This window comes from Mercurialis annua, linkage group LG6, assembly GCF_937616625.2.
Source record: "Mercurialis annua linkage group LG6, ddMerAnnu1.2, whole genome shotgun sequence".
Lineage (NCBI taxonomy): Eukaryota > Viridiplantae > Streptophyta > Magnoliopsida > Malpighiales > Euphorbiaceae > Mercurialis > Mercurialis annua.
In genome coordinates, this window is record NC_065575.1 from 11,285,002 (window position 1) to 11,307,733 (window position 22,732).

The 22,732-nt window shown below is 31.2% G+C and overlaps 1 protein-coding gene across 2 annotated transcripts; it reads right to left on the bottom strand.

The window, feature by feature from the left end:
- LOC126688116 (squamosa promoter-binding-like protein 6) lies at positions 1–4,320 on the bottom strand. Of its 2 annotated transcripts, none has more exons than XM_050382707.2 (5): positions 4,165–4,320; positions 2,925–3,574; positions 2,348–2,484; positions 684–1,445; positions 1–147 (listed from the first exon to the last, which is right to left on the bottom strand). In XM_050382707.2, exons 2-4 carry the CDS (start codon positions 3,554–3,556, stop codon positions 694–696), a joined length of 1,521 nt encoding a protein of 506 aa, XP_050238664.1. In that variant the 5' UTR covers positions 3,557–3,574; positions 4,165–4,320; the 3' UTR covers positions 1–147; positions 684–693. The 2 variants fall into 2 exon arrangements, with proteins under 2 accessions (XP_050238664.1, XP_050238665.1); XM_050382708.2 differs by having other exon boundaries at positions 684–1,442; positions 4,165–4,319.
- Between the last annotated feature and the right edge of the window lie 18,412 nt (positions 4,321–22,732).

Sequence of the window (22,732 nt, forward strand, 5' to 3'; positions counted from 1 at the left end):
TGCTAAAAATGAAATGTTAATTTAGTAAAGAAATGTAACAGAAATTGTTATAATAATCTGAAATCCACACCAGCACATTGTCTATTTGATTAATGATGTTAGCTTACATTTCTGATGCAAGTGAACTTCAACTTCCTCTAGCTAGGCCTGCAGCAATACCGAATTGTGTCAATATTTCTCCTCGGAGATTCGTACTCAAATATGTTTTCAGTAGAAAGGTTTCAGTACATTGAGAGATAAAGTTATATGAATATCCATTGGGGTTGTCCATTTAGTTTGAACTGAACCGAATTTATAAGGATGTAAAATCTTTGAAACCAAACTGAACTAGTTAGTTCGGCTGACTGTGTTGGTTAGGTTTGATTTGTACTAAAACTGAACTTAAAAAATTAAGTTCAAACCAAACCAAACTGAATATTTTAGGTTTTGCTTGGTTCATTTCTGCACACCCCTATACAGCACAGTAATTGTTACTTCATGTAGTGTAATATTTTTCTCTGTGGTATTGTCAAGTGATGATTGAGGCCAAAATTCATAGATACAAGCCACAAATGAAACATCTTCATGATCAATACATTTTGAATCATATAAAGCAAATAATTGACATTTGATCAGTAAAAGAAGAGTAACAAATTTCTGAAATAAATGAATAGCAAGAGATTCGAGGTGAATATTTTACGTACCTTTCTAATTTTATGTCCCGTAAGTGGTAAGGAAACTGGAACAATCTTCAATTTCATGCTTAACTTGAATGGAATTCCTCTGTTGCTCCACTCTATGAAAATGAGATGACAGTTCCAGCAAATTCACAGTATATTCATTATCAGAAGTTAAAGAATATTTGTTGTTCAAAAAGGCTGGCTCTTGTTGATCTTGAAGAAATTCATCTGGTCCAATTTCAATGTTAGTAGCACGGCCCGAACAAGAAATCATCGACGACCGCATATGGTTCGGTTTAAGGAAATTCATTCCAGATGGATGAAAGACATCTGCCACATACTTCTCTGAGGACCCTAGAGATGATTTGTCAGAAGAACCCACAATCTGATGGGAACGACTGGTTTGATTGATCAAGGGCCTAGCCATTACCATTCCTGCTGAATGGCTAAAGCCCTGTGATTCGGCTGACAGAAGAGAGAGAGCACAACCGGAATGCGAGGCTCCAGCCAACTCGTGAATAGTTGATGTTGTATCAAACATAGAGAATTCTTCAGTTGGTGGAGAGATTCCGGAAGTGTTTTGGATCCCGTTGCTATGCAAATGAAGAAAAGATTTCGGAAGCAACTGCCCATTTGTATTGTGAATTGATTTCTCCTCCAATTTTGCAGGTCTATAGATGTTAGCCTGCTCATATTTCTCTGGGTGAATAGTACCACCAGGAAGCATATTTGGGAATAGAAATGAAGCTCTCTTGGGCAATGGAGTTCCCAATAATTTGGTACCTGCTGAATACAGAAATGTCAGAAATGAAGTATTCAATCCAATGTACAATATACAAATGATATCTGGATATATCTGGAAGTGACGCAGAATAATGATGCATTACTAGTGGAGGATGAAGCAACTTCAAGATTGAAGCCAGAGCAAATATTAGCCTTATAGAAGATTCAGAACACGTTGAATATAGCTTCAGATCTATATTTCTCTTTCAACTTTAATATTATTGCAGATCAATTATTAACTTGGTGGCTTAGTTTCAAAAGAAATCATGGTGGCGTACTTGTAAGCTTGCGAAATCAAATCACTAATCATTAAAGTGTCATGTTAGTTAGCACCCCTAACAAAAGTTTTAAGAAAAAATCAAGTTTACCAGAAGCACATCAAGTATTGAAGGTTAAAAAAAATTGCCTAGCCAAAAGTTAGCAATAACTCATCAAGGAAAAGAAACAAACCAAATTGAGACTAAAAGAAACAGAAAATTCAACTGAAACATATTTTTTAGTAAATGATGCATCTTAAGAAGAAATAATGATGAGAATTCAAGGTAATAGTTTAATTTTAGTTTTACTGACTACAAGCTTCATATCACTGTCAATGACCGACTAATATTTCACATCATGAGTTAGCTGTTTCAATTATTTTCCGAATAAATATAACATGGCAATATGTAATATAGAAGATGCAGATTAACATTTGTAGCAAGTAACAGAAAAGCCTATAAGAATCAGAAAATTTAATAGAACTATAAACCTAACAAGTAGTGAGCTACTGAACTATAAACCTCACAAGCAGCGAGCTACTGGAAATTGGCTATATGAAAACATGGGAGCTTCTGTGTTTATTAAGCTTTTATATAAAACAAAGTAACATTTCCATGAACACAGTGAAGAATATCAATTAATCATACCTTGATACGACTGCAATAACTTAACTGGCCTGCCAGAGAGAGAACCAAACTGAGGTTTCCTTCTACGTTCATTATGGCCTGCTAGGCGTTTACGACAACTACGCTTAATATCGTCAAATTCAACTAGTAAATGAAACCTGAAAAATCAAATCACAAGAGAACAAACTTTGTGAAAATAAAGAAATTATCTGGCATAACCGGATAGAAAAAATGCAAGGGATTAACGAATTTAAAGTACTGCAAGATCAATTAGACTGCCCATGTACTTGGAAATTACATATCAAACCTACCTAAATGCACTAACCGCTTTCCTAGTGATTCTAAAGATTCCCATTGCTCATTCACTTATGTCCATTTTATCTTCCTTTACATGTTCTTCCCAAATAAGGCAGAAAACCAACAAGCATACTCTTTAAAGTTGTTCCATTTAGCTTGACATTGTTTCCAATATAAGCCCGAAAACCAATATAGATATAGTCATCAATGAAATAATACATGTAGGATTGAAGTCATCACCAAACCTATTACCACAACATAACAAATACAAAAATGGAAAGAAAAAAGTAATGCAACTAACCTGCTGCACTGCTGACAAAACCTCTGCTCCACACCATTGACAATAACTTTCGGAGTCTTCGAATGAACCTCACAAACTTTATGTCTCTTATGATAATCCTTCAACGAACTGAGATCCTTATTACAACCATAAACCTGACAAAGTGGAGCCCGAGTACGTGAACTCACTGTTCTAGCTTTCTTTGCCTGAAAATTTGTTGTAACAGAAGATACAACTGATCTTTCTTTCAAGAACTTACTATTCTCCACTACATCTTTGCCATCACCAAATCTTCCTAGCTTCAAATCGATTAACGACGACGAATCCTGACTGTTAGCTTCCATGATAGAATTAGAATGATTAGACCCGGATTCGAGTGATGAATTTGAAGCAATCATATTATTACTACTAGAATCAAAACCAACTTCACTACTATTACTAATAACCCCAAAATCTGTGTTGCCACTACCATAAAATGGTTTTCGGTGAATTTCAGAAAAACCGAAATCTATAAACTCCAAATTCTCAACAGATTCACCATCCCATCCTGATAAAGATTTCCTCCCTCTCCCAAATGCATCAATAGATAAATCAATCTCATCTGAAAAAGGAAATCCTTTTCCTTCACTAGTAGTATAGCGCCAAGATTCCATTTTCAGTAGCCTAATTACCTGAAACAATAAAATTATGATTGACAAGAGTTAGAATCCTAATTAACATATTAAAAGAACTCTTCTTTTATTTTATTATTCTGTAAAATAATCTTATCCGAATCAACTTTGTACTAAGTTTACAGAATAGTAATGGGTCTTCATTATAAGGACCAAAAGAGCAGAAAAATGAAAACTTTGAATTATTTCTCATGTCACTTTCCTACACTTTTTCCCAGTAACCAAACAGAGGAAACACTATAAAAAACACAAACAGTGTCAAAAAAATCAACAAGTCTAATGCAAAATCTACAACTTACCCAGATAAAAGAACCACAAATTTCATAATTAGCAACTTAACAACAAAAGAACCACAAACTTGTGCTAAGAGAATGACAAAAAGAAAAAAGAAACATTTGAAGAGCTCATTAAAACAAAAACAAAAGGAAAAAACATCCATCTTAGCAACTTGACAGCAAAAAAAAAGGGTTGCTATCAGATTCTACAAATCTCTGTTCAAAAATATTACAAATTTCATCAAGAAAAAGACCGTACATGCATCAAAAGAACCAAATAAGAAGAATAATCAAGAAACAGAGGAAAAAACATACCGGAGACGGGAAAAAGAGAGAAATGAAGAGGACGAACAGAGACTATAGAAGAGCAGTGTGATTATGATGATGAGTCAACATGAATTCCACTATTATTCTATTCTCCACACACACACTACTGCACTGCACTGCACTCCGTCTCTCTATCTAAAAAGCATGTCCAGGTATTTTGTATCTTTTTGATACTTTACTGGAATTCCCATTCTGCCCTTTTTTCTCTTAGTCTCTCACTCTTTACATTGTCATTCTCTGACAGCCCACTCTATGACTGTAACCACACATTATACTAAATTAATCTACTAATTAGTAGTAATTACAACAACAATTATTCCAATCTACGTTTCTATAGAGGTTTCAAAAAATTAAAATTTTCATTACATGCCATGCAAAAGGAGCATTCTAAAGTCACATATAAAAAATGCCAATGACCTCCTAGCACAATTGGCTAAGGAGTGAGGCATAAGACCAAGAGGTCTTGGATTCTATCCCTCATGTGGACAAGAGTGAGCATACGTTTGAAGAATTATTGAAGGTATTGGAGCAGCGTCAGAAGCAGCGGATGCGGCATCGTTCCGTCAAGTTGGCGAGCCCGTTAAGGCGATGCATTCAACGTAACACGGTGTGGATGATGTGGATGGCGGATTTGCATACAATTGTAAGTGGTAGTATATGTATAGTTTATATTGTAATAGTGTAGTAGTGTAGTATGTTTCTTTGTATATCTCTGTTAAAAAAAAAAGTCACATATAAAAATAGTCATTAATTATAATGAATAAGTGGATAAATATGTAATTTAATTAAAGAAATACATATTCTTTTTAGTATTTTCTTCTGGGATAGATTCCGTTCGCCTTAATAAATAACCAAATAATTTTAAAAAACCTATGTGATAAATTTACCTTTCCTACAAGAGATATATATATATATATATATATATATATATATATATATATATATATATATATATATATATATATATAATTTAAAAAAAAAAGAGTAAATGATTAAATTGTTTGTTGTTGATCATCTAAGTGACATGAATATATGTCGGCTATAGGGTAAAATTAAAATCTCTAATAATTCGAGTGTTGAATTCTTACTATGTTTGATGTAGGCTTGGACAGCTTGGCCAATATGGTGAGTGAAAACAAAATTAGGTCGGTGTAGTTTAGTGATGGTTCTGTTTTCTCTTATGATGTGAAATTATGGGACCAACTCCATATTATAACTACTCATTCTTTATTACTGCTTTAAATCCACCGATTTTCCATAAACATGTCATATAAATATTTTATTTCTTAAATATAAACTACTTTACTTGTTTAAATTATTATTATTCAATAGTATTTTTTTAGTAATATTGACATCAAGTATTATTATTTCAAATGCACTAATAATGTCGTTTTCGGATAAGATGTAGACTTTGTTGTATAAAATGAAATTATAGCTCAACGAGCAAATTATGTGAGCTGCGTCAATTATTTTTTTGTTTCTACACTAATGTTATATGGGAGGTACTAACTTTATTATGGATAAATTTCTAACATGTGATCAATTCACCTCTTCAACTTGCCACATAATACTAAAAAAATTAAAATAATCAATATTAAAACTCATATTTTTATCTTTCCGTATTAAATTAACCCTTTTTTGTTTATTCAGTATCACAAGTGAGATGCTCTATTATAAAATTTAGTGAAAGAAAAATTTATGCATTTTCTCCTAATAGTTTTTTTCTCTTTTTTTTCGTCTTTTTTTCTTAAATCACCGAAATTTATGACCTTCCTTTTCTTATTATTTTCTTCCAATTTATATCTTTAGGTCCATTTTGAAAACCTCATCTTCAATATTTTAAAGACCTCTTCTAAAATTAAGTGAAGAGAGTGAAGCACCCGTAAACTACGAAGAAAAACATAAAATTACCAACGGATAACGTACCATGGTTAAATAAAGAGAAAAATTAACAAATACCCTAGATGTGTGAAAATATTATAAATTTTACTAGAGCAAAAATCAAAGTTAAATAATACATTTACCAAATTTCAGATTGCAAAAATATCAATTTTAATATAAGAAATACGGTTTGCATGAATAAGGAAATCAACTCTTATGATTTTCAATATCTCCTACTAATGTGCAAACTAACATATTGAGAATATATTTTCAAGAATCTTCAAGATTCATAAAGAGAAATAACGTTGTATTTAACAAACTTTCTATATATAATGGAATTTCAATGATTCTTTAAAAACGTATCACCATTCTACAAATAGCAAATCAAAAACTCATTAAGAAATCAAAAAAATTCAGCAAATAAAACAAACAAAAAATTATCAAATCAAGAAGGTTAGTGTTCTTAAAATCATGTTTTATTATGTAATTAACTACGAGTTAACTATGAGTTAACTATTAATTTACTATATATGTGATAAACTAATAACTTTATGATATTTGAGAATTACTGTCAACTATAAAAAAGGAAGGAGTGGTTACAAAAATCAAAATCTCCTACAAAATCTCAAAGCATAAATATATAACAATTAATATTCAAGAATCTTTAATAATCCTTAATTATAGTTACTGATAATTTGAATTATATGTCATAAACTGATTAAAAAAATGAAAACAACAAGCATTTGAAAAACAAAAATAATCCAGCAAAACGAGAAATTCATCAACTCATCATAAACAATCAACAAATATGAATACACAATATAAATTCATTTATTTGTAAAAAAAACGGATATACTTGTCAGTTTACATGTAGTTAACCATTAATAAATTAAATTTAATAAAAAAAATATTATCATAAAATCATTTTTAGATAAATCTAACAATAATATATCATAAAATTAACAGTACACCAAATTAGTTAACTGTCAGTTAACCAGTAGTCACTTATTAGTTAATTTTAACTAATAAAAAAAGATAATTAACATTATGATACATGTTTTAGATAACCAACACAAGTATGGTTAACTAATAGTTAACCGTTAGGAAACATATAATTACCCTCTAATTATTTTCAAAATTATTCAAATATAACAAAAAAAATAACTGAACATCAAATTTCAATTATTTTAAAAATAATCCTACGTATAAAAATAATTGTTAGTTAACTATTAGTCACATATTAGTTAGCTAAAAATAATCCTACGTATAAAAGTAATTATCAATATATATTTATATTTTATATAAAAATCATACAAAGTTAGCTAACTATTAATTAACCATTAGAAAACATATAGTTAACCTTACAATAATTAACCATTATTTTTACATCATTGCTAATATCCCAATTATTGATATACCATTAGTACACCATTGGTTAACCAACAAAAAAATCAAGTCATAAAATTATAAATCAAAAACTATTATTGCGTCGCGGATCTGATCCCCGATTCCGATTTGTTCATCATGGCGACAAGAGGTCCCCCATCTGTGATTTTCTGAAAACGGAAAAACCAAAGCGAAAAAAAAACAAAGATGGCCGGTACGAACAAGGCGATGCCGGATCTGAATCTAAAGAAGGATATGTTGATGTCAGAGAAGAATATAGGGATAGGTTGCGGGTCACCGGATTTGAAGAAGGAGACGCTGCTATGAACGGATTGTGACGATGGTGGGCAATTGCGGAGGGTTTATGGTGGCGGAGGGCTTACTACGGCGACATCGACGGTCTTGAGACAAATAGTGGTTGACGGCTGCGGCAGAACATAAACTGGTGGCTGCAATAATGGAGTGCTTGCCATTTTAATTTTTGTGTCAACCTAAATTCAAAAATGAAAAAGAAAGATTTAGATCATGGTAATAAAGCGAGAATTAAGGCAAGAATCTATAAAGCATATTTGGAAATAGGTACAAGAAAATCAATTGTGATTCTTTTCCTTAACTGTAGCCCGTATTTTTTTCATTTTGAAAGTTTATTTGTTAAAAAGGAAAGTTGAAAAATCAAATTAATAAAGTGGAAAACGTAGAAGTCAATATCAACTTTTGCTCCCGTAATATTCTCATTAATTTGGCAAAAGCCCGTACAGGGGCTAATTATCTCTTAAATAAATAAAGAAGTAATTAAATAATGAGAGGATCCATTTTATCTAATTTTCTACTAATTTTCCCTTCCCCTGTAACACAACTTCAACCACCATAAAATGAAAAGGAAAAAAAAAGATGAAAATTTGAAGAAAAATGAAATTTCAGATCTTGCACCAAAACAACAAGAGAATTTTATGGGTTCATATCAGATCTCTAAAACCTCATTAAAAGAGGGGAGAAATGAAAAGAAAAATTAAACAAATACAAAAATACAAAATTTCATGGTTCATCTTCATTTTATAATTAAAGCTAAATAAGTCACCATCTTAATCCCATTCTGAAAATTTGAGAGATTAGAGATATGATAAATAATAGGAAGTTTGGGATTTCAGAATTTATAATTAGAAAAATTAAAAGAGAGATCATGATACACTTTTTAGTGAAAATAAATATTCATTTTTTGAGTAGTGAAAATAGTATTTAAAAATGCATGAGTAACGATGAGGGGTGATTTAAAAGTGTGGGTTCTTTTGACTCACTTTTTTCTTTTGTTACATCTTATAAAAAAATTTATAAATTATGGTTTGTTGTTTTTTTAGTTAGAAATTAGCACGAGAGATTTATATTTTAGAAATTAAAATTAAAAAATTGGGTGAAATTAATGGAAAACTTGCGTAGCCAATATAAAACAATGTGTAAGTCTCTCTTCCATTCTAAATCAAAAAAAAACTACAAAAATAAATACAAGTTTTTTTTATCTTCTATATTTGAATTTTAAATCACAGAAGATGGATCATAATCCAGACAGTGGAAGATGATTACTCTATTATTCATTCTTTTTTTTTTTTCCACAAAGGCTAAAATTTCCATTAATAATAACGAAAATTACATGAACGGTTTCTCAACATATTGAGTCAACTATTCTGGAGAAAATGATGAGAGCTGTAAAAATACAGTCATCGACTAGGGCTAAACTAACCACCATGGGTCACCCAAATTTATAGGTTAAAATAACTAGATCTAATAATTAAATCTAGATTTCGTGAACGTTCTAAGGGAGCCCATATCCTGAACGTTCCAGCAAAAGGTACTCATTGTTCTCGGCAGTCCTGCCGAGCAGAGACCGCCGTTGGTACAAAGGTGGAGTTTTCACCCCCATCTCCATCAATCCACAGCAAAGCCGGCGTCTTCTTCTCGCCGGAATCGCCATCCTCAGGACCTCCTTTGAGTATCATTAAGGAGAGGGGATTCCCTAATGACACTGTTTTCTTTTTTGAGCCCTTACTGATTTTATTTTTTGGGCTCAGTATTTTATTTGTTTTCTTAGGCCCCTTCTTGCCAATCTTGGGTCTAGATTCTAGATAGCCCATTACGTCCTCAGCAGATTTTTGGAAAAATAAATTTGATTTTGCCAAAATCTCCTTCCCTTTTGATTCTGTTGCCTTATCCACCTCTACTTCTATTAAATCTCCACTTGCCAAATTTCCTCCTGCATTACCGCTACTACTTCCCTTATCAAAGATCTTCACAACTCCCAAATCTTTTAAATTCAAACGGTCAAACAAATCCTTGCCATTTGACTCCATAACTTTGTTAACATTCACTTCCACCAAATCAGTAACTGAATTTGACATACCTTCTTTGGAAAAATTTGATTTTTGAAATTCAAAATTTCCATTTTTGCTGGAAATATTCACCTCCTTCATCAATGCAAATTTTCCTTTTTCTCCGCCTGAAAATTCGTCAACTCCCATATTCTTCTTCCCGAAAATTTTCCACGCTGTCACCGCCTGAGAATGATTCAGCATAGTCGCCGCCGGAGAAGATTGATTCATCAAGTCTTCCCCTACTTCCTCCTCCCTTTCAGAAATTCCCCTAGCTCTCTTGAATGTAACATTGTTTTTCTGTAAAGGACCTGCCTTGATAAACTCATTGTATTTAAGAATTTCACCCTTGCTCAAAGAACACTCAGCTAAGGGGTGTCCAATGATGCCACAATTTAAACATAAATCTGGCAATCTTTCATACCGTAAGATTGCAGTAATCACAGTGCCATGAGAATCAATTTTGACCTTCAAGCCTCGCTTTAAAGGTTTAGATATGTTAACAACAACCCGAACTCGCATATATTTGCCAATACAATCACCCGAAGCGCCGGGATCAACTTCTTCCACCACACCCAGTTGTGACCCTAAGGAAAGCCCAGCTTCTTTATTCATGCACATTAGGGGCAGATTATGAATTTGTATCCAAAAAGACACAAGGTTAAACTTCATCAATTTGTGATCTCCTATGCCTACTGGATTTTTCAAAACAATGATGTTCTCATGAAATTTCCATGGTCCTCCTCTGGTAACTCTTCTCTTATCCTCTGAAGAATTAAAATGAAAAACAAAGGTGTTTACATCCACCATCTCAACCACCAGGGCATTTTTTGTTCTCCACATTGAATTAACAGCTTGGATAATACCTTCTCTATTCAATTTCTTTGTTGACAGAACCTTGCCAATTAACGAATTTACTACTTTCTGTTCTCCGACCAATCGAGCTTCGTTTCCAAGCTCACATTCCACAATATCCTCATCATCTGAAAGCGATAAGGATTGGCATAACAACGATAGATCCATCAGAACAATTTCAGTCTAAACAGAATGTTCAGAAAGAAAAAAACTATTCTAACTAAACAGAGAGTTTAGAGAGAAAAAACTAAAGTGAAAAAAGTAGATTATTTTTAAAACACCGGTAATGTCTTAAAAATAACAAATTTTAGCATTTAAGGTTAATTCTATCCAAAATTTTCAAAATCTTCCCATTTAGCCCATTTTGGAATGATTATGCGTCTATTGTAGCCAATTTCAATCTTAAATCATATTTTTATCAACATGGCAAGATTTAATTTGACAAAAAAGTAGATTATTTTTAAAACATGCTATTATTGACAGTAAACCCCCCAAAATGGGATAAATGAAAGTATTTTGAAAAATTTGATTAGACTTGACCTCAAACGTGAATATTTGGTATTTTTAAGTTATTAAACTTTTTCTTTAGATAAATGATTAAAAACTTTTTAGTGAAAATAAATATTCATTTTTTGAGTAGTGAAAATAGCATTTAAAAATGCATGAGTAACGGTGAGGGGTGCTTTTAAAGTGTGGGTTCTTTTGACTCATTTTCCTTAAATTGATTTTTTTTTTTTAAATTATGTATCAAGTGGAGTGGTAAATTGATCCTTTGTTGGATAAGTTCTATTCAAAAATTATTAGACCATGGTCAAACAGTGCAGCCAATAATTTAAAATAGTTAACACTAGATAGTCAAAATAGAGCAGGCTGTGTAGCTATTAGGTATAACTGTAATTTATTTAAAAAAAGAAAAAAGTTTAACTATATTATAGAAGAAATTCTTATATAGACTTAGTCAATCACATCATTTGTATATTAAACTAATTATATCATAACACTTCATTAAAATGGAGATATTTTTATAATTTCGTTTGTTATTTGCATACACTTTTGAATAATGATATTATAAAAGTACACTCATTTTAATGAGGTGTTATGATATAATTGGTTTAGTACACAGATGACGTGATGGACTGAGTATACTTAAAAATTTCTCGTATTATAGACCCCAGAGAAGTATTATTGTCACTTTAAGTAAATATATTTGCTCATTAATAATTGTCTTTTTTAAGATTTTTATGTAATTTTTAAAATTGTATTTTAAATTTAATTTTATTATTAAATTATTTTATTAAATGATAATTTAATTCTCAAAGCTAAATTTTGTGTTAGTGTATTTATTATATCTATTTTTAAAATTAAATTTTTCATTAGTGCAGTTTATAAATAGAATTATATTTATTTATTTATTTTATAGCTTAAGACAAAAACTACACTTTTTCATATTAACAATTTAGCCTAAATTGACAACTAAAAAAATAGAAAGAATACTGTTACTACTACTTTTAAAATTAGGTTAAAATTATTTTTGATCATTTAGTTTAGTATAATTGGAAATTTCCTTATAAAGAGTTTAATTACTTAATGTCCAAATATCAATAAATTATATAAATAGAAAAGGATACTTTTTTTAGATTTTTATTTGTCCATTTGGACTTATATATTTATGGCTGATAATGGGTTGAGAAAATTCTAATTTTTATTTTGGTTTTCAATTCCACTCCAATGTTTTAATTTTTTCAATTTTACCCTATTTCGAATTTTTAGTTTTCAATTGCACATTGAATTAGAAAAACTAAATAATTTTATTATTTTAAATATTAAAATATGTAAGACAACTACATTTAAGGATCATTTCATACTTTTTTTCGTTTCTATAAGTTTAAACAATTCCTTAAATTTTAAAAAACATTAAATAAATCCTAAATAAAACATTAACTATAATTAATTATTAAATTTCAATACGTCTCACTCCGCTTTCTTCAGACCCGCCATTAGGGGTGTGCAGTATTCGGTTCAAACCGAATTAACCGACCGAACCAAACCGAAATTTTAATTTGGTTTGGTTTTTGGTTAATTCGGTTCGGTTTCGGTTTTTATTTTTAAAAAGTTTGGTTAATTCGGTTCGGTTCGGTTTTGGCTATGGAATTTCCGAATTAACCAAACCGACCGAAATAACCGAATTATATATATTAATTGTGTTATTTTTGTAATTTTTTTAAAAAAATAAAGTAATTTTGTAATTTTTTTAGAATTTAATTACTAAAACTCCTAAAATTGTACTTAAATTATTAATTAGTATTAAAATTCTTGTTATTTATTTTATTTTTTATTTTTTAATAATTAATTTTAATAAAATTTTGTTATTTCGGTTAACCGAAATAACCGACCGAACCGAAATATTATTTCGGTTCGGTTTCGGTTAGGTTTTAATATAGTTCGGTTCGGTTTCGGTTTTGAAAATTTCTAACATTTCGGATTCGGTTAATTCGGTTTCGGTTCGGTTCGGTGACCGAACCGACCGATGCACACCCCTACCCGCCATCACCCGATCCATCGACCAAACTCCGCTCGTCACGCACCATCGCCCAAACCATCCACCGCCGCACCCCACCGAAAACCACCGAACAAATTCTTTTATAGTTTCTTTTTTGATTACGGCCAGAGCTCGCAGCTGCTCCTCGCCGTTAAGGAGCAGATATGCTCCTCAGGCGAGGAGCTGCCGGAGGAAGAACAACTGCTCCTCCTCCGAAAACTTAAAAAAAAAATTCATTTAATTCATTTTTTTATTTTATGAAGAAGATGATTTTTTTTATAATTTATAACATTAAAAAATATTTAAGTTATTTGATAAATATAAAAAAATTATTTTGAATATTATCCGAATAAAAGAGTTCAATTTAATGCTTCAGGTAAAACTGAAATCCGAAAATTCAAAATAGGATAAATTGAAAAAATTTGCAACGTCGCGGTGGAATTAAAAACCAAAATAAAGATCAGAGTATTTTTTTCCAGCCCATTAGCCTATAATTATCTACAAATGTTTGTGCTTTTATAATTTTTGACGACTTCAATAAATATTTTTCAAATTATTCTTTTTAAGAAATGTTTTTTTTATTTAATTTATTAAATAATAACTTAATTAATATAGTTATATTAATTTTTATATTTAAAATTTAAAATAAAATTGATATTTTTTTAATATAGATGATTTATGAACAAATAAAAAACAGAAGAAATAACTTTTATGGTTTTAAGAGTAATAATTTTTTGGCTTAAATGCTCCAAAAATCACGAACTTTCGCGTGTTTTTGGTATTTAACACGAACTTTTAATTTTGGTGTAAAAATACATGAAGTATTCAATTTTTGCAATAATAACACCGGTTGAAATTCCGGCAATAATTTGATTATGTGGCACCGGACAATGTCATGTTGTCCTAACCAATGTCAGAATTCATCCTAATCATCAAAACTATGCCGTTTTTGATGTTAAATTCATTTCTTTACTAAATACACCTAAAAATATAAGGACTAATTTTATACTTTTTACATTCATCTTCTAAAACAAATTTCCTATCATAGTTAACACAACCCCAGCAAAATGATAACCCATCATGGAGGAATTTCCAACCAAAAATCAAAGTAATTAAATATGACCCAATTAAAACAAAAGCTAACCATTCAATTCAAACTATCAAAATCTCCATTACTGAAGCCACCACGGCGGAGAGGTGAAATGAAGAAACAGCGGTGATTACGAGAAACCACAAGAACTTCAATGCAGCAGAAATAGAGATGTAGCAGAAACAAAATGCAGCAAAAACGCAGCAAAAAATCAGCAGCAGCAACAACATACGCAAAGAAGAAGATCGGAAAACACATCATCAAAAATGCAGAAGCAATGACATCAAAGAAAACCCAGGCAAAAAAAATGGCAGCCATTCAAATCAACATCATAGTCGAACAGAATAAAAAATCCAGCAGATTAACAAAATCTGAATTTTTCTTTAAATGAAAATTTCTCATAGAAACTGATGTTACATAAATCTGGAAATTGAAATGAACAATTACGAGTTTTTGGCGAGGAAACGGCGCTAATCTCGCTGTACCGTGATTCAACTCAACAACTCAGTGATGGGTGGTTGTGGAGGTGGTTTTGCTCTAGATCTTCGCCGGTGACCGGAGTACAATGGCGAGATGGATGGGTGTTGCTTGGTGAGTGGCTGGTGGAGAGCTTCTGACGACAAGGTTCCGACGGCTTGCAGAGGCTGGAGGCGAGCTGCAGACGACGTGGTTTGGGGAGAAGAGCGCTTGGAGGGAGAGTGTGATGATGGTTATGGTGGAGCTGAAGCAAGGTGGAGGTGCTAAATGTAAAAGATGAAAGTGTGCCGGCGGTGATAGGTGAAGAAGATGAAATAGGATTAGAAAAGTTAATTTAAAAGATGATAGTAAAAAGTATAAAAATGGTCCTTATATTTTTTAGTTGTGTTAAATAAAGAAACTAATTTAAGATAAAAACGATACCGTTTTGATGACTAGGAACTATCCAGTGCCACATAAGCAAGTTGAAGCCGGAATTTTAACCGGTGTTATTATTGCAAAAATTGGATACTTCATGTATTTTTATGCCAAAAATAAAAGTTTGTGTTAAATACCAAAAACACGCGAAAGTTCGTGATTTTTGGAGCATTTAAGCCTAATTTTTTTCCTCAAAGGTTTAAGAGTAATATTGATTATCAATTTTCAACAACATATGATCAAAATCATTACATTGAATCAAAGCCCAAAAAGAGGTAGCTAAAGAAGATTAAGTAATTAAATATTGTTATTTGGAAGTATGACCATTTAATCTTAGTAATATTTTATTTGGTGAATATTATTATATTATTAGTACTTGTGGAGAGGAGGTAAATATTGTTGTTTAAAAAGGAGAGGTCCAAAAGGGTAGAAACAGAACTTGGCAGCAGAGAATCAGAAACAAATCAAGAAAAGAAGCATGATAAGACCCCTGACTGCCACTTGTACATGACAGTGAGCATCCACGTGTCCCATATCAATAATGGAAGACCCAATTACAAAACACAGCTGTCTTGATCTTTACGGTGACAGACACAGTCACCACTACCACCATTAACATTAACAGCAACAACTGAGGCAACTGTTGCTTTTATAGTAAAACGACAACACTCTCTCTATCAATTCTTGATAAAAGCCAACTATTCCTTGCCTTCTTTTGTTATGGGTAATAGACCATCGGTATATTTCATTTTGATTATTAAATTTTAATTTATTTTAATCTGATTACCGAACTTTATTTTTTTCAATTGGGATACGAAACTTTAATTTTTTTTTAATTTGGTTAACAATTTAGTTGCCACATCATCCTTTTCGGCTTAAGAACCTCAATTGAAATAATTTTAAAATTTAATAATTAAAATAAAAAAAATCAAAGTTCGGTAACTAAAATTAAATATAGAAATAATTTTTCCAATATCTATTATCTCCTTTTCTTTTTTATGAAGTCTATTTATAATTGAATATAGGATCAATTCGCCCCTCAACTAAGCATAAAAAATTTCAAATAACTCGGTCAGAAAATTTGCATCTTTATCATTTCGTATCTGTTTTTTTCCTTCTTGTATTTCAGATCCGGCGTGAGAGACTCGCATGTTTATATATATTTCTTTTCTTAAAATTCTTACAAAATTAATCATATTGAATTTCATTTTTTTTCCAAAATTCTATTTCAAAAAGGGTTTCAAAAATAGGGGAAGGTTTGAAGAATTATTGAAATAACGGAAGTGACAAATAAATACAATGATAATTTAAGAGCCGTTGATTAATAAAAGAAAAAGATACAAAATGACCCTAATGTATACCATGTGTCTCTTGTTGGCATTTCATGTATTTCGGATCTCAAAAATGACCCGAACATCTTGAAAAAGTATCAAAAATGCCTCTTCCGTTAACATTTCTATTTAATGTTGTCCAATATTTTATTTTATTTTATATTTTTCACAATGTTAGAATCATATTTGAGATCTGAAATACATGAGGTGCTAATAAGAGACATGAGGTATACATGAGGGTCAATTTTTCACCTTTTCCATTAATAAATGGTGTCAGCAATTAAATTTCTCAATTCTATTGATTCAAGTGAATACTAGAATTTAAGCACCAAGCATTATTAATTCGATTGAATACTGATATGCTAATATAGCGGAAGTAACAAATAAACAAAATGATAATTTAAGAGTTGTTGATTAATAAATATGCTAGCAATTAAACGTTAATTTTTATTAATCCAAGACGAATTCTAGAATCTAGACATCAAATGATGTTGATTCGTTTGAATATCGCCTGAAAAATATTTATTCGCAATCAATTCTCATCAACTGCCTTAGGTGTCAAGCAAACTTGTTTGACGACTAGTGCAATTGTAATACACTATATTTTTATGACGTAAGGATTGAGATTAGCGATATAAGAATTGGGAAATGATCGACCAAATAGTTAAAATCAAAAAAGTGCATGTGGAGATTAAAGCTAGGAAATCAAGAATTTTAGTTATTTGATCTTAAAACTTCAAGTGTTCATATCTTCCACAATTGTTGTTGGTATTTTTTTATTTTTGGAGGAGAGCTTCAAGAGGTAGGCTATTCCAAACCCTTTTGATTGATTGGTGTTTAAGTGAGCGATTTAAGAGTTGTTGATTAAGTAGGATTTTAAAGCAATTTTAATAATTTGGATCCAAGTGTAGAAATTGATTTGTGTGTTAAATTTTATGATTAATTATGATTCTAAGATGATTATAAAGTTAATTAAGGGCTAGAATTTGACTAATTAAGATTGAGTATGAGTTTGCTAATAGAAATATGAAATTTTGAGAAAATTGCCGTGGAAAATTGATAATTTGAATTTGTAATATTGATGCCATGAGTTTAATGATATGAATGTTAATTTTCTGCAATTATATGATTAGGATAGTGTATGGAATAATTTGTATGATTTTGATGCAATTTGGGTGAAATGGTGCAAGTTGTAAGTTTAGGGGTCTTTTGACATTTTTGCCAAATTTGAAGTATGTGTGGAGATTTTTGGTGAAAACTTAGTTTATAATTTCCTAAGAGATGAATTAAAAATAGTTGAAGTATTTAAAATGATTTGGAGGAAATTGAAATGGAATTAAAAGTTTAAGGATTAAAATGAACGATTTTGAAAAGTTGAGGACTTTTTGGTAATCTTACCACGTTAGGTTATTTCTGGAAATTTAATACTGAACTGGAATGATTTTTAATTTAAAGGATTGAATTGAAAATGACTTGTTAAAAAGTGGTTTGATTAAAATTGATAATTTGGGTCAAAATGGACAAAATTAAAGTTTAAGGGCCAAAGTGGTTATTTTGTTCAAAAAATATTTATTTTTGTAATACCCCGTGTTTTCAAACTTGATTTGTCAGTTTGGCTATCCGTTACAAATTGGTTGTTTTCTTGCATTCGTTGTTATTTTGCATTTCAACATTTTTCTTATTATGTTTCGAACTTGATTCTAAATGATTATATGTTAGAAGTAACATTTGTGATACCTTGATAGTGTCTTTTTGAGTGTCTTATATGTATCCCATGATCTCATGTGTTTGATGTTGTTTCGATTTATTTTCGGGTATTTATCAAAACAGTATTCGCATGTTTTCCAGAACTGTCCTGTTTTAGTATAACGTTGATATCTCCCAATTGAAATGTCGGATCAAGCCCATTTTTTGATATGTTGTTCGTAGAAGCATTTTCTAGCATGAGTACAATTTGTGCGTCGTTTGAATGCTTCTAACTCTGAAAATGATAATTAAACCGTGGCTTTTATCAAAGCCCATGTAAAACCAGCATAAGTCTATAAATATACCCTTATTTTCATGTGAGCAGCCACCTTTTATTTTCCACAAACTTTTAAATGAATATCTTCATAGAAAATACACATTTCCTTTGTTTTAATAAGTCTGTATGCGATTTATTACGCCAAAAACTTGATTTTTCATCATACTCGCAAGATCTACGCGATTTCTACTATGTGTGCTTCGTTCGTGGCTTGTGGATCCACTTGATTTCGGTCCACACCTTTGAACCTTGGGTTAATACATCAATTATAATCTTTTTCATCATTCTTAGGTAATGTTTTTACTCCTAATTGATTTTTGGATTCACTGTTGTGTGATTTGCCTAGAAATGCATAGTATAAGATTTTGATGGATTGAATCGTTGTTATTGATATGCTATATTTAAGCTACTAATCTTATATGATTAAATGATGGGCTATACATATATAATCTGATGTTATAAGTTTTGAAAAGCGTTTGGCATGATTCAATCAAGAATTGGTGTAATTAAACAATGATTAGGCGATTTCTAGACTTGTGCGAATTGGATTCGTTTAACGAATTATTTAAATGGTTGAATCTAAATTGATTGATTATTAAGTGTTCTTATATCAATAGCTACTGATATAAAAAGTTTTTATTTTAAAAGTGAGAATTGGATTTGATTTATGTTGTAAAATCTTTACGATTTGCGAAATTGACAATTTTATGAAAGATAAATGCTTTGATTGCAAAATGTTTTGGAATGTTGTACCTACTGATTTTAGGGGTATATTAGGATGTTTTAAATGTTTTAAATCAGTTTTTATGTATTTTGATTCATTGAATTTATGATTTGAACCTAATGGCATGTTTAGGCAATTTCTAGCGAAATTGCGATATTGGTCGTTTAAGTGAGTTTGACTTATGTTCAGATCTGAATTGTTTTAGTATGATGGATTTAAATCGCGGTAACGGCCGCAGTCGCGGCCGCGGCCGTATATAACGGAAATGTATAAGTAACGGCTGTGACGTTGCGTAACGGTCTACCGGAGCGCAATTTTTTTTTAATTTTTTTTAAAGTGTGTGGAATTAACATATTTTAAAAGAATTAAAATAAAATTTAGTTATATAAATATCTAATAAAAAGAAATGTAAAAAGAAACATATTTCTTTACTCATTGGAGTAGTGATATGTTATTCAACATTTTTTTGATCCAGACTTTGCACATACTCGCTGCGCATTTTACATTTAATGTGACAAATGATTAAAATAATATCATATTATATCATTTAATTAATTAATATTTGAATGTTTAATCAAATTAAATTATATGATTATAGTATAATTATCATTAGGAACTAAATTATAGTATGAATTATATGGTAGAAAATATATATTTAGTGGCTATTATGTGGTATGAATATATCGAGTTAATTAAATAAGAAAATCCATAATTAAATAAGTAGCTACGATAAGAAAAAGTTTAATGGCCACTAAATAAGATATGGGTTTTTAAGTCTAAAGCCCAAATAACAGGCCCAATTTTTTTATTCAGAATATACAAATCACGTGACTAAAACTTCATTTATCTTCTTCCTTTTTATTTTTCAAAACAAACCCTAAAATTTGAAGTGACGGCGACAGTTCAGTTGAAAAATTCTGATAACTATCTTGTTCCCATTGTTATCTCAAGGTAACAGTTCAGCATAACGGCCTTTACCGATACGTAACGGAGATAACGGCTGTTATTTTACAAAAAATAAAACAAGGTGGCATATCAGGGATAACGGTAATGCCGACCCTAAAAACCTAAAAATAACGGCCGTCACATTACGTAACGGTCGTTATTTAAATCCATTCATACTATAAGCAAGATATATTATTGATCTAAGGTGTTAATTGATGGTTCATACTTCGGATTTTGTTTGGGCATGTTTAGTGAATCTAAGGTTGGATTGTTGGTTTAAAATGCCTTATTATACATTGGTTTGTTGTTGTTATTGTTTGAGGTTATTGTTGCTACCCATAAACATTTTTGGGGCTGTTTGTATGACTTTGGTATGTTGGTATTGTTTAAACTTGTTGGGCAAACGTTTTATGTTGGTTGATTATAAGATTGAAAATTTTATGCCATTAATGATTGTTGGTTTGATTAATTGGTTCATATATGAGCTTATGCTTTAGATATGTATACATATTGTTGGAATCATTTTAAGTGATTTGGCACGCTGGTGTCTACTCTGGGTGGTTTGGCTAACTGTGGCTAGTTTTGAGCATATTGTGTAAGTGTTGCCTTGTTGTTAAGCTATATTGGGTTTCATGGTTTTCAAATGAATAATGTTTTGGTTTAATAGTTTTAGATTTAACATTGGTTTTACTCTGGCATATAATTGGGTCGGGTTAGACTTGGGTGCCCGACATGTGAGATTAAACTTGAAGGCAAATTCTTAACTCTGGATTTTTACTTGGTTTTAAAGTTTTAAACTAAGTTATATAAGTACTCCGAATTATATTTTCAACGGGAACTCAATTATGCTTAACTTATTGTTTGACTCTGGTATTACTTTGAATATAGAATCTATTTGTATGGATGTTGTGCTTGGGCTTATATCTTGGTTGTAGTTGGAGATGCTAGTCATATGTGGTGTCTAGTATTCTTAGAGTTAGGAGATGATTTGTTTTTAACATAAGCTTTGTTTCTAGACTCGTCGACTGTTCGTGTTTTGGAGTCAGAGCAGGTTTAGGCTGTTTGCCAAGATTCATGTGGATACAAAAATAGTGAGTTTGTAGTGTTATTTACCGCTTTATTAAGTACCGCAATTATTTTAGTATATAAACTGTTTCAAACTGTTTTAAGAGATTATGGATCTGAATTGGAACGAGCTACTCGATAGGCTTGTATCAAGACTGTGTGCACCGGTAAGTACTCTGGGATCGACATTCTAATGTCTTGCTTACGCTGGTATATGACGAGGATTTGTTCCTGTCCACTCTGGGTTCAGTATGATACGTCATACTTAAGCTGGTATCATTTCAATATTGTATTTTCATAATTTTAAGTATATTAGTATAAAAGGATTTGTTTTAAGGGTTTTAAACTTAATAAATGTAAATAGGATTATGAACTTATCTCAGTATATCTGACCCCGTTGTTTTCCTAATTTTCCAGGCTTATGATTTGAGTGCGTTGGTCATCTCCGTTTCTTTGATTCCTCGGAGGTTTTACGTCAATGAAGCTAGTTAACTGTTTTATCTCTAAGACCGCAATAGAACTAGTTTATCATTTTGATTATCGTACTTGGATTGTCGGATTGGTCTAATTGTTTTATTATTACCTTTGGCATGTATACTTTGGATTTATCTCGTTATATATAAGGCATGCTGTTGAGACTCAGTTTAGATGAGTATTTCAGATATTTAAGTTGTTCATATTAGAACTGTGATATAAACTGCTAGACTTAGGTTGGAGTCTTGGTTGCCCCCGGGCAGTGTTTTTTGCAGGTTTATTTATTTGATTGTTTTCCACGAGGCTAGCTACGGGTTTTGGTACGACCATACCCATACCCTAGCGCCGGTTGCGATCCATGAAATTGGGTCGTGACAAAGTTGGTATCAGAGCTTTGGTTTCAAACCAAGGTCAATTTTTTGCTTGTTATGCGTTTACTGCTTTAAGGCATGTTAAGTGTTGTTGTGTCATAGGATCTACTACGGAATTAGGATTCAAGTCTTGTCTTTTGAAACGTCATCATTTCTTTTCAAAACCTTCTACCTTCATCTATAGGAATGTTGAGCGTCGGTCTTATGTGTTATTCATGCTTTACTTTGGAATGTTTATTGCTTATATATTGGGTGATTTGCTGGCTGTTGTGCCATATATGAGATATACTTTGGGTGACATTTTGGTTGACTGTTGTGCCTTATTTAATGTTCACCTTCGGAGATTAGTTGTTGGCTTTTACGCCTTGGATGATTGTATTATAATTGGATTGTTTTCACTTTGTTGGTGAGTTCAGATTGGTTTTGGCTGTGTTGTTAGGTGCTAAAAAGGTTGGCACGTACTATGATACGTTAGGCGTTGGCCTTGTGTGGTTTTTAAAAGATTTTTGTGTTAAATCTTTAAGCATGTTTAGTGGATTCATGTTGTTTGACCGCACATTGGTTTTATGGTTTTATTGAGAAAATTATTTGGATTTGAGTTGTATTTTGACACGAGAA